Source organism: Oncorhynchus tshawytscha, linkage group LG02 (genome assembly GCF_018296145.1).
Source record: "Oncorhynchus tshawytscha isolate Ot180627B linkage group LG02, Otsh_v2.0, whole genome shotgun sequence".
In the NCBI taxonomy this organism is placed as follows: Eukaryota; Metazoa; Chordata; class Actinopteri; order Salmoniformes; family Salmonidae; genus Oncorhynchus; species Oncorhynchus tshawytscha.
This window is the reverse complement of record NC_056430.1, coordinates 29,533,374-29,545,873: the sequence shown is the minus strand read 5'-3', so window position 1 is coordinate 29,545,873 and position 12,500 is coordinate 29,533,374. Positions and strand designations below refer to the sequence as shown.

At 46.2% G+C, this 12,500-nt stretch overlaps 1 protein-coding gene across 1 annotated transcript in view; it reads left to right on the top strand.

Moving 5' to 3' along the window:
- Positions 1 to 12,500, top strand: part of LOC112218306 (transcription factor EB) — a 52,879-nt gene that overhangs the window by 15,952 nt on the left and 24,427 nt on the right. Inside the window, 4 exon segments of the mRNA XM_042296265.1 lie at positions 4,518 to 4,616; positions 4,718 to 4,835; positions 4,838 to 4,905; positions 7,970 to 8,059. Coding sequence (XP_042152199.1) covers positions 4,518 to 4,616; positions 4,718 to 4,835; positions 4,838 to 4,905; positions 7,970 to 8,059 — 375 coding nt within the window.

Here is a 12,500-nt window from a genome sequence, read left to right as displayed (position 1 = left end):
CACCCACACTCAGTCAACACCCACATCAGAGGGAGACGGGGTTGAAGTGAAGGAAGGAGTCAGGTGGAAAAAGTGAAACGGGATTGATTAGAAGTACTGTGCACTAAGGGGGAGATGAAGAGAGAGAGAGGGTATAGAGAAGGGAAAAGCAACAATGGAAATGGAGGATAAAGAATGGTGACGGAGAGTATTCACATCCCTTAACTTTTCATGGACTCACTCTGTGTGCAATAATGATGTTTAAGATGATCTCTGTACTCCACACATACCCCACAGTTATCTGTAAGGTCCCTCAGTCCAGCAGTGAATTTCAAACAGATTCAACCACCAAGACCAGAGAGATTTTCCAATGCCTCACAAAGAAGGGTACCTATTAGTAGATGGGTAAAAATAAAAAAAGCAGACATTGAATATCCCTTTGAGCATGGTGAAGTTATTAATTACACTTTGCATTGGTGAATCAATACACCCAGTCACTACAAAGGTACAGCCTTCCTTCGTAACTCAGTTTCCGGAGAGAGAGGAAACCACTTAGGGATTTCACCATGAGGCCATGCTTATAATTGTTAAGGACTGGGGAGTTTTTCAGGATAAAAAGTTAATAGAATGGAGCTAAGCACTGGCAAAATCCTAGAGGAAAACCTGATTTAGTCTGCTTTGCACCAGACACTGGGAGATTAATTCACCCTTCACCAAAAGAATAACCCAAAACACAAGGCCAAATCTAAACTGGAGTTACTTACCAAGAAGGCAGTGAATGTTCCTCAGTGGCCAGGTTCCAGTTTTGACTTAAATCTGCTTGAAATGACAATCAGTCAATTTGAATCCCACTTTGTAACACAACAAAATGTGGAAAAAGTCAAGGGGTGTGAATACTTTCTGAAGACACTGTTAGGTGAGAAAGAGAAAACATACTGGAGATGATAGAGAAAGGGTAGAGATTCAGGCAGAGAAAGAGAGGGGTATTTAGGAGAAGGGGTAATCCACTCACGTGTTGCTGAGGGTCAGCCAGCCTCACTGAGCTCCTCCTGGGTGCAGTGGAGGTGGTCAGGGCTGGATCACTTCTGCTCGGTGGACTGGACTAGAAAGGGGTGCAAACAGCAAAGACCGAGAAGGAAACGGAGAGGGAAAGAAATACAGAGATAAAGAGACTGAGAATAAAATGCGGTGGAACAGCAACAAGGTAGGGTGATGGAGAATCAGTCTTCATCATGACATGGCACGCTGTGTGTGTGTGTGTGTGCGTGCGTGTGTGCGTGCGTGTGTGCGTGCGTGTGTGTGTCTGTGTGTGACAGAAGTAAGATATTGTACTGACAGCAGGAGATAAAGGTTATCTGACATTTTGTCTGATTCCACAGATGACAGTGAATGTTCGTATCAGTGTGTGTGAGGAGAGTACATTCTGTCTTTCTCTCAGTCTCTGTCATTTGTCAGTGTCTCTGTTTCTTCTCTGTGTTGTGGGTTCATACTGTGTGTGTGTGTAATTTTCAGGGGAGGCAACGGTGGGTGAATTAGAATTATACATGCGTGTAGAAGTTAACTTCCTCCAAGTAGTGAGGAAGTCTCTGCTCTATCTTCACCTCTGTACTGTTGACAACTGTTGGTCAAAAACTGTATCAGTCTTCCTGTCATTCCTTTCACTTAGTGCATGTGAAGTTTATTTGTTCTGACAGAGACATAAGTTATGACAAATAGATCTGACTGCTGTTACTGTTTTGTCCCTGTGGGCCCATAGCAATGTGTCACTGACAGTTTTTCAACTGTCAATAAACAGACCCACACTTACTCACGGGCATGCACACACACAGTAAGTGTGTACCATACTGTACTCTACCTTACTCTACTCTAACCTGCCCTATTCTACTCTACTCTAACCTGTCCTACTCTATTCTACTCTACCCTATTCTACTCTACTCTACCCTATTCTACTCGACCCTACCCTATTCTAGTCTACACTACCCTATTCTACTCGACCCTACCCTATTCTACTCTACCATACTCTGTTCTACTCTACCCTACCCTACTCTACACTACCCTATTCTACTCTACTCTATTCTACCCTACCATACTCTGTTCTACTCTACCCTAGTCTACTCTACCTATTCTACCCTATTCTACCATACTCTATTCTACTCGACCCTACCCTATTCTACTCTACCATATTCTACTCTACTCTACCATACTCTACACTACCCTATTCTACTCTACCATACTCTGTTCTACTCTACCCTAGTCTACTCTACATATTCTAATATTCTACCATACTCTACCATACTCTATTCTACTCTACCTTACCCTGCCATACTCTTTTCCACTCTACCCTATTCTACTCTGCCCTATTATATTCTACCATACTCTGCCATACTCTACCATGCTCTATTCTACTAAACTCTCCCCTATTCTACTCTACCCTACTCTATTCTACCCTACCTTATTCTACTCTACTCTAGCCTATTCTGCTCTACCATATTCTACTCTACCCTACTCTACGATATTCTATTCTACCCTATTCTGCTCTACCATACTCTATTCTACTCTACCGTACCCTATTCTACTCTACCCTATTCTACCATACTCTATTCTATTCTACCCTACTCTATCATACTCTATTCTACTCTACCATATTCTACCATACTCTATTCTATTCTACCCTATTCTGCTCTACCATACTCTAATCTACTCTACCCTACCCTATTCTACTCTACCCTATTTGACCATACTCTATTCTACTCTACCCTACTCTACCATACTCTATTCTACTCTACCATATTCTACTCTACCCTATTCTACTCTACCCGATTCTACCATACTCTATTCTACTCTACCATATTCTACTCTACCCTATTCTACTCTACCCTATTCTACCATACTCTATTCTACTCTACCTTACTCTACCATACTCTATTCTACTCTACCATATTCTACTCTACACTATTCTACTCTACCATACTATACTTTACTCTACCATACTCTATTCTACTCTACCCTATTTTACCATACTCTATTCTACTCTACCATACTATACTTTACTCTACCATACTCTATTCAACTCTACCCTATTCTACTCTACCCTATTCTACCATACTCTATTCTACTCTACCCTACTCTACCCTATTCTACTCTACCCTACTCTATTCTACCCTACTCTACCCTATTCTACTCTCCCCTACTCTACCCTATTCTACTCTACCCTATTATACTCCACCCTACTCTATTCTATTCTACCCTACTTTACTCTATTCTACTCTACTCTACCCTATTCTACTCTATCCTACTCTATTCTACACTACCCTACTTTACTCTATTCTACTCTACCCTATTCTACTCTACCCTATTCTACTCTACCCTACTTTACTCTATTCTACTCTACCCTATTCTACTCTACCCTATTATACTATACTCTATTCTACTCTACCATACTCTACTCTATTATACTATACTCTACCACACTATACTCTACCATATTCTATCCTACCCCATTCTCTCTACCATACTCTACTATATTACTACCCCCTATTACTACCCTCTATTACTACCCCCTATTACTACCCCCTATTACTCCCCTATTACTACCATCTATTACTACCCCTATTACTACCCCCTATTACTACCCTCTATTACTACCATCTATTACTACCCCTATTACTACCCCTATTACTACCCTCTATTACTACCCCCTATTACTACCCCTATTACTCCCCTATTACTACCATCTATTACTACCCCTATTACTACCCCCTATTACTACCCTCTATTACTACCCCCTATTACTACCCCTATTACTACCCCTATTACTACCCCCTATTACTTCCCTCTATTACTACCCCTATTACTACCCCCTATTACTACCCCCTATTACTACCCTCTATTACTACCCTCTATTACTACCCCTATTACTACCCCTATTACTACCCTCTATTACTACCCTCTATTACTACCCCTATTACTACCCTCTATTACTACCCCTATTACTACCCTCTATTACAACCCCTATTACTACCCCTATTACTACCCCTATTACTACCCTCTATTACAACCCCCTATTACTACCCCCTATTTCTACCCCCTATTACTACCCTCTATTACTACCCCGTTACTCCCTGGTCAGGCCTGGGGACTACAGGCTTTACTACGGCTCTACTGTAGGGTTACAGAAACAATGTTGGAGTTCCATACACAACAAACTGTTGTGGTATTGTGGCTCATACCAATGGGCAACAAACTATTGTGGCTCATACCAATGGGCAACAAACTATTGTGGCTCATACCAATGGGCAACAAACTATTGTGGCTCATACCAATGGACAACAAACTATTGTGGCTCATACCAATGGACAACAAACTATTGTGGCTCATACCAATGGGCAATGGACAACCAGCACGCAATGGTAAATGAAGCTGTTGACATAGTTCAGAGATAATTCAGTAATGTATGTCTGATATGATGAGCAGTTTGTCTGATTATGATGTCAACTGTGTTTAACTCTTGGTGTGGTGTGTTGCTTGCGTGTGTTCAGGTGCAGACTCACCTGGAGAACCCTACAGACTACCACATTCGCCAGTCCCAGAGACAACAGGTGAAGGAGTACCTCTCCACCACCTATGCCACCAAGCAGGTACCTCACAGTCTACCTCTTTCTCTCTGTCTCGATCTGTCTTGGTCTCTCTCTCCCTCCATCTCTTTCTTCAACACTCTCTCTCTCTCCTCTCTGTGCAGACAGTACATGCAGTAACAGGGGTGGTCCAACCATCCCCTCCCCCCACTCTGGCTCCCCCGGGGGCCTCTTCCTCGGCCCCCCCTCCTCTCCACTCCCCCGGCTCCGTACAGAGCAGCTCATCACAGGAAACAGCGCCCCTAACAGCCCCATGGCCATGCTCAACATCGGCTCCAGCCACGAGAACGAGGTACACGAGGTACTTACACACACACACTTGCACACATACAATCCATACACACCCTCACACTCACACACAGCAAATACACACACTCACACACAGCAAATACACACACTCGCACACAGCAAATACACACACTCACACACAGCAAATACACACACTCACACACAGCAAATACACACACTCACACACAGCAAATACACACACTCACACACAGCAAATACACACACTCACACACAGCAAATACACACACTCACACACAGCAAATACACACAGGGATCTCCAATGATTCTGGAGGGCTACTGGGTTGGAGACTTCAGAAATGCATACAGTTCATGAACACACAGATGCAAACGACTTATGCACACAATCACAACACAGATATACTCTCTCACACTCAACACAAACACACATGTTTGCACACACTGTTGTACTAAAGCTCATGTCTAGACAAACATAAAAGCCGTCTCAGCGGTGATAATCTGTGAGAAAGTGATGTTCTGTAATTCACTGTATTTCTGAGGGGGCTGACCTGACCTCAACAAGACATAAATCATGGACACATTCCCTTGGTCCATAAAGCCTAGAACGTGTGGGATTGAACATATAACCCTGCAATATCTCCTATACAACTTGATTACCAGGCTGTATAAAGAGAGGATTTAGGGATTACATTATATTCTATTCACAGTTTATGAAGGCATCATTATGACAGCATTGCACCTTATTGTGATGGATTGCAACCTACTATCGTGTGTGTGTGTGTGTGTGTGTGTGTGTGTGTGTGTGTGTGTGTGTGTGTGTGTGTGTGTGTGTGTGCAAAGACCGGCTATTTATCTCGGTGGCATCCACAGACCCAGTTCTATAAAAGTGTTGTACAGCAGTGTGCACCCGAAGGTCACTGTGTTAGCTAACTGAGGCTAACTAGCTCTGATTATCATTGCACTTTAAATGCTCCATTATGGCCTCTCTAAAGTAATTACAGCTTAACGCATGACAGGGGGATAACACACACTGTAACGCCCTTTGAACCCCACAGACTTTGGTCCACACACACACACACACTGGCGTAGCAACACATATAACTTAACTTCACCAGCATCTTCTACAGACCTGAGCAGACCAGCAACTGTAGAGGTCAGAAGTGCATCATTCAACTACAACGGACCAACAACAGAACAGTTAGTTAACCTCAACTAGCCTCAGCCTCAAGTCAGTTAACAGAACAGTTAGTTAACCTCAACTAGCCTCAGCCTCAAGTCAGTTAACAGAACAGTTAGTTAACCTCAACTAGCATTCTGTATGTTGCAGTCCAGCCAAGGTGCATACTGTGCATTGAAGAAGCTTACTGTACAAGGTGCATACTGTGCATTGAAGAAGTTTACTGTACAAGGTGCATACTGTGCATCGAAGAAGTTTACTGTACAAGGTGCATACTGTGCATTGAAGAAGTTTACTGTACAAGGTGCATACTGTGCATCGAAGAAGTTTACTGTACAAGGTGCATACTGTGCATCGAAGAAGTTTACTGTACAAGGTGCATACTGTGCATCGAAGAAGTTTACTGTACAAGGTGCATACTGTGCATTGAAGAAACTTACTGTACAAGGTGCATACTGTGCATCGAAGAAGTTTACTGTACAAGGTGCATACTGTGCATCGAAGAAGTTTACTGTACAAGGTGCATACTGTGCATTGAAGAAACTTACTGTACAAGGTGCATACTGTGCATTGAAGAAGTTTACTGTACAAGGTGCATACTGTGCATCGAAGAAGTTTACTGTACAAGGTGCATACTGTGCATTGAAGAAACTTACTGTACAAGGTGCATACTGTGCATCGAAGAAGTTTACTGTACAAGGTGCATACTGTGCATCGAAGAAGTTTACTGTACAAGGTGCATACTGTGCATTGAAGAAACTTACTGTACAAGGTGCATACTGTGCATTGAAGAAGCTTACTGTACAAGGTGCATACTGTGCATTGAAGAAACTTACTGTACAAGGTGCATACTGTGCATTGAAGAAGCTTACTGTACAAGGTGCATACTGTGCATCGAAGAAGTTTACTGTACAAGGTGCATACTGTGCATCGAAGAAGTTTACTGTACAAGGTGCATACTGTGCATTGAAGAAGCTTACTGTACAAGGTGCATACTGTGCATCGAAGAAGTTTACTGTACAAGGTGCATACTGTGCATTGAAGAAGCTTACTGTACAAGGTGCCTACTGTGCATTGAAGAAGTTTACTGTACAAGGTGCATACTGTGCATTGAAGAAGCTTACTGTACAAGGTGCATACTGTGCATCGAAGAAGTTTACTGTACAAGGTGCATACTGTGCATTGAAGAAGCTTACTGTACAAGGTACATACTGTGCATTGAAGAAACTTACTGTACAAGGTGCATACTGTGCATTGAAGAAGCTTACTGTACAAGGTGCATACTGTGCATTAAAGAAGCTTACTGTTCAAGGTGCATACTGTGCATTGAAGAAGCTTACTGTACAAGGTGCATACTGTGCATCGAAGAAGTTTACTGTACAAGGTGCATACTGTGCATCGAAGAAGCTTACTGTACAAGGTGCATACTGTGCATTGAAGAAGCTTTCGGTACAAGGTGCATACTGTGCATTGAAGAAGCTTACTGTACAAGGTGCATACTGTGCATTAAAGAAGCTTTCGGTACAAGGTGCATACTGTGCATTAAAGAAGCTTTCGGTACAAGGTGCATACTGTGCATTAAAGAAGCTTACTGTACAAGGTGCAAGAGATGGTCAATAAAAGTTAATGATAACTTTTCAGGTAATTCATTTTAACAACCTTTTTCCAGAGAGCTGGCTCACACTTCAGTGTTAATGCATCGCATATTATATTATATATTATATATATATACATTCACCACCAGTGTGTAGCACATCTGCAAGAAACGTCTGGCATGATAATGAAGTTGATATACTCAGTTTGCACAACATGGCTGCCTTGGTCTGTCTGTATATGATTTGGCATCACTGATCTTAGTGTACTTGAATGTATAACTATTTAAACAGTTTTCCCCTCCTTGTTCTTGGCACAGATGGATGAGGTCATCGATGACATCATCAGCATGCAGTCGAGCTATGATGACATCCAGCAGTACATTGACCCTGTTCAGATGTCCAACACAGTAAGTATTACACCAGGTGGGTTGGGTGGGTTAGGTGGGTTGGGTGGGTTATGTGGATGTGTGTTGATATGAATAGATTCGACTAATATACTGAAGAAAAATATGCAACCATTTCAACGATTTTAGTTACAGTTCATATAAGGAAATCAGTCAATTGAAATGAATAAATTAGGCCTTAATCTATGGATTTCACATGACTGGTCAGGTGTGCAGCCATGGGTGTGCCAGGGAGGGCATAGGCCCACCCACTTGGCAGCCAGGCCCTACCAATCAGAATGAGTTATTCCCCACAAAAGGGCTTTATTAGAGACAGAAATACTCCTTAATTTCATCAGCTGTCCGGGGCGCTGGTCTCAGACGATCCCACAGGAGAAGAAACCAGAAGTGGAGGTCCTGGGCTACCATGGTTACACGTGATCTGCGGTTGTGAGGCCGTTTGGACGTACCGCCAAATTCCCTAAAATGACGTTGGAGAACGCTTTTGGTAGAGAAATGAACATGACATTTTCTGGTAACAGCTCTGGTGGACATTCCTGCAGTCAGCATGTCAATTGCACACTCTCTCAAAACTTAAGACATCAATGGCATTGTGTTGTGTGACAAAACTGTACATTTTAGAGTGACCTTTTATTGTCCCCAGTACAAGTGTGTAATGATCATGCAGTTTAATCAGCTTCTTTTTTGTGTCTTTTTTGTTGTGATTTTTACCCCCTTTTCCGTGGTGTCCAATTGTTAATAACTACTATCTTGTCTCATCGCTACAACTCCCGTACGGGCTCGGGAGAGACGAAGGTCGAAAGCCATGTGTCCTCGGAAACACAACCCAACCAAGCCGCACTGCTTGTTAATACAGCGCGCATCCAACCCGGAAGCCAGCCGCACCAATGTGTCGGAGGAAACACTGTGCACCTGGCGACCTTGGTTAGCGCGCACTGCGCCTGGCCCGCCACAGAAGTCGCTGGTGCGCGATGAGACAAAGGATATCCCTGCCGGACGACGCTAGGCCGATTGTGGGTCGCCACTGACCTCCCGGTCGCGGCTGGCTGCGACAGAGCCTGGGCGCGAACCCAGAGTCTCTGGTGGCGCAGCGCATTAGATCACTGCGCCACCCGGGAGGCCCTTAATCAGCTTCTTAATATGCCACACCTGTCAGGTAGATGGATTCTCTTGGTAAAGGAGAACTGCTCACTAACAGGGATGTTTTATTTCAGCTCATGGGACAAACTTTACATGCTGCGTTTATATTTTTGTTCAGTATAGTTTATGATCAGTCTTCCAGTGGGCTATTTTAGGTTTGTTCCCTCTCTGCCCTTTACGTACTCTTCTTGACGTTCCTCTACCCATTTCTCACCACTTCCTGCCTCTCCTGTGTCCTTTCTCACCCCTCGCTCACCCCTCTCTGTCCCTATCTACCTCTCTCACCCCTCTCTGTCCCTATCTACCTCTCTCACCCCTCTCTCACCCCTCTCTGTCCCTATCTACCTCTCTCACCCCTCGCTCACCCCTCTCTGTCCCTATCTACCTCTCTCACCCCTCGCTCACCCCTCTGTCCCTATCTACCTCTCTCACCCCTCGCTCACCCCTCTCTGTCCCTATCTACCTCTCTCACCCCTCTCTCACCCCTCTCTGTCCCTATCTACCTCTCTCACCCCTCTCTCACCCCTCTCTGTCCCTATCTACCTCTCTCACCCCTCGCTCACCCCTCTCTGTCCCTATCTACCTCTCTCACCCCTCGCTCACCCCTCTCTGTCCCTATCTACCTCTCTCACCCCTCTCTCACCCCTCTCTGTCCCTATCTACCTCTCTCACCCCTCTCTGTCCCTATCTACCTCTCTCACCCCTCGCTCACCCCTCTCTGTCCCTATCTACCTCTCTCACCCCTCTCTGTCCCTATCTACCTCTCTCACCCCTCTCTCACCCCTCTCTGTCCCTATCTACCTCTCTCACCCCTCTCTGTCCCTATCAACCTCTCTCACCCCTCTCTCACCCCTCTCTCACCCCTCTCTGTCCCTATCTACCTGTCTCACCCCTCTCTGTCCCTATCTACCTCTCTCACCCCTCTCTCACCCCTCTCTCACCCCTCTCTGTCCCTATCTACCTCTCTCACCCCTCTCTCACCCCTCTCTGTCCCTATCTACCTCTCTCACCCCTCTCTGTCCCTATCAACCTCTCACCCCTCTCTCACCCCTCTCTGTCCCTATCGACCTCTCACACCCCTCTCTCACCCCTCTCTGTCCCTATCGACCTCTCTCACCCCTCTCTGTCCCTATCTACCTCTCTCACCCCTCTCTCTCACCCCCCTCTCACCCCTCTCTGTCCCTATCTACCTCTCTCACCCCTCTCTCACCCCTCTCTGTCCCTATCTACCTCTCTCACCCCTCTCTCACCCCTCTCTGTCCCTATCTACCTCTCTCACCCCGCTCTGTCCCTATCTAACTCTCTCACCCCTCTCTCACCCCTATCTAACTCTCTCACCCCTCTCTCACCCCTCTCTGTCCCTATCGACCTCTCTCACCCCTCGCTCACCCCTCTCTGTCCCTATCTACCTCTCTCACCCCTCTCTGTCCCTATCTACCTCTCTCACCCCTCTCTGTCCCTATCTACCTCTCTCACCCCTCTCTGTCCCTATCTACCTCTCTCACCCCTCTCTGTCCCTATCTACCTCTCTCACCCCTCTCTCACCCCTCTCTGTCCCTATCGACCTCTCTCACCCCTCTCTCACCCCCTCTGTCCCTATCTACCTCTCTCACCCCTCTCTCACCCCTCTCTGTCCCTATCTACCTCTCTCACCCCTCTCTCACCCCTCTCTGTCCCTATCTACCTCTCTCACCCCTCTCTGTCCCTATCGACCTCTCTCACCCCTCGCTCACCCCTCTCTGTCCCTATCTACCTCTCTCACCCCTCTCTGTCCCTATCTACCTCTCTCACCCCTCTCTGTCCCTATCTACCTCTCTCACCCCTCTCTGTCCCTATCTACCTCTCTCACCCCTCTCTGTCCCTATCTACCTCTCTCACCCCTCTCTCACCCCTCTCTGTCCCTATCGACCTCTCTCACCCCTCTCTCACCCCCTCTGTCCCTATCTACCTCTCTCACCCCTCTCTCACCCCTCTCTGTCCCTATCTACCTCTCTCACCCCTCTCTCACCCCTCTCTGTCCCTATCTACCTCTCTCACCCCTCTCTGTCCCTATCGACCTCTCTCACCCCTCTCTGTCCCTATCGACCTCTCTCACCCCTCTCTCACCCCTCTCTGTCCCTATCGACCTCTCGTACCCCTCTCTCACCATTCTCTGTCCCTATAGACCTCTCTCACCCCTCTCTCACCCCTCTCTGTCCCTATCGACCTTTCTCACCCCTCTCTCACCCCTCTCTGTCCCTATCGACCTCTCTCACCCCTCTCTCACCCCTCTCTGTCCCTATCGACCTCTCTCACCCCTCTCTCACCCCTCTCTGTCCCTATCTACCTCTCTCACCCCTCTCTCACCCCTCTCTGTCCCTATCTACCTCTCTCACCCCTCTCTCACCCCTCTCTGTCCCTATCTACCTCTCTCACCCCTCTCTCACCCCTCTCTGTCCCTATCTACCTCTCTCACCCCTCTCTCACCCCTCTCGGTCCCTATCTATCTCTCTCACCCCTCTCTCACCCCTCTCTGTCCCTATCTACCTCTCTCACCCCTCTCTCACCCCTCTCTGTCCCTATCTACCTCTCTCACCCCTCTCTCACCCCTCTCTGTCCCTATCTACCTCTCTCACCCCTCTCTCACCCCTCTCGGTCCCTATCTACCTCTCTCACCCCTCTCTCACCCCTCTCTGTCCCTATCTACCTCTCTCACCCCTGTCTTACCCCTCTCTGTTCTATTTTGGTCCCAGTCCACCCCTCCCTATGTGAGTTAATGGGGTGATTATGCCGACTCTTCAGTACTAAGGCTGTGACTGGGCTCTGAGGGAGAAAGAGACTTGATGTTCCGTCTATCAGAATCCCTCCATCTTAAGCCACAGACTCTTCTGTATTTGTGTGTCCTATCTGAGAACTACTGTTGTTGTCATTGCTGTTGCATTTAGCTTCCCAAACGTCAAAATGGCCGATATTTGATGTTGGTGGGGGGGCAGTGGGCCTGTGGTTTTTTGTTCCTCAGAGTTTAATGAATAACTGCTGATCTATATTGGCTTCAATTAGCTGTCTGGTGCTGCTGCCTTCCCACCCCAGGGGAACCCTTCAGTTGTTTTAAAGGACTCTAAGTATTTAATTGATTTTAAATGATTGACGTGAAGTGCTGCAGTTTTGAAAGAGAGAGGAAGAGGGGCATTCCTAGCCCTGAAAAAGTCTGTGGTCTGAGAGCGTCTTTCTTCGAGCAGAAGCACAGAGCTCTGTGTTTTAAAGGAATGGCTCCGAATTAACAATTAAACCACCGCTAGTTAGAGTACAACTTTTTTACAAGGCA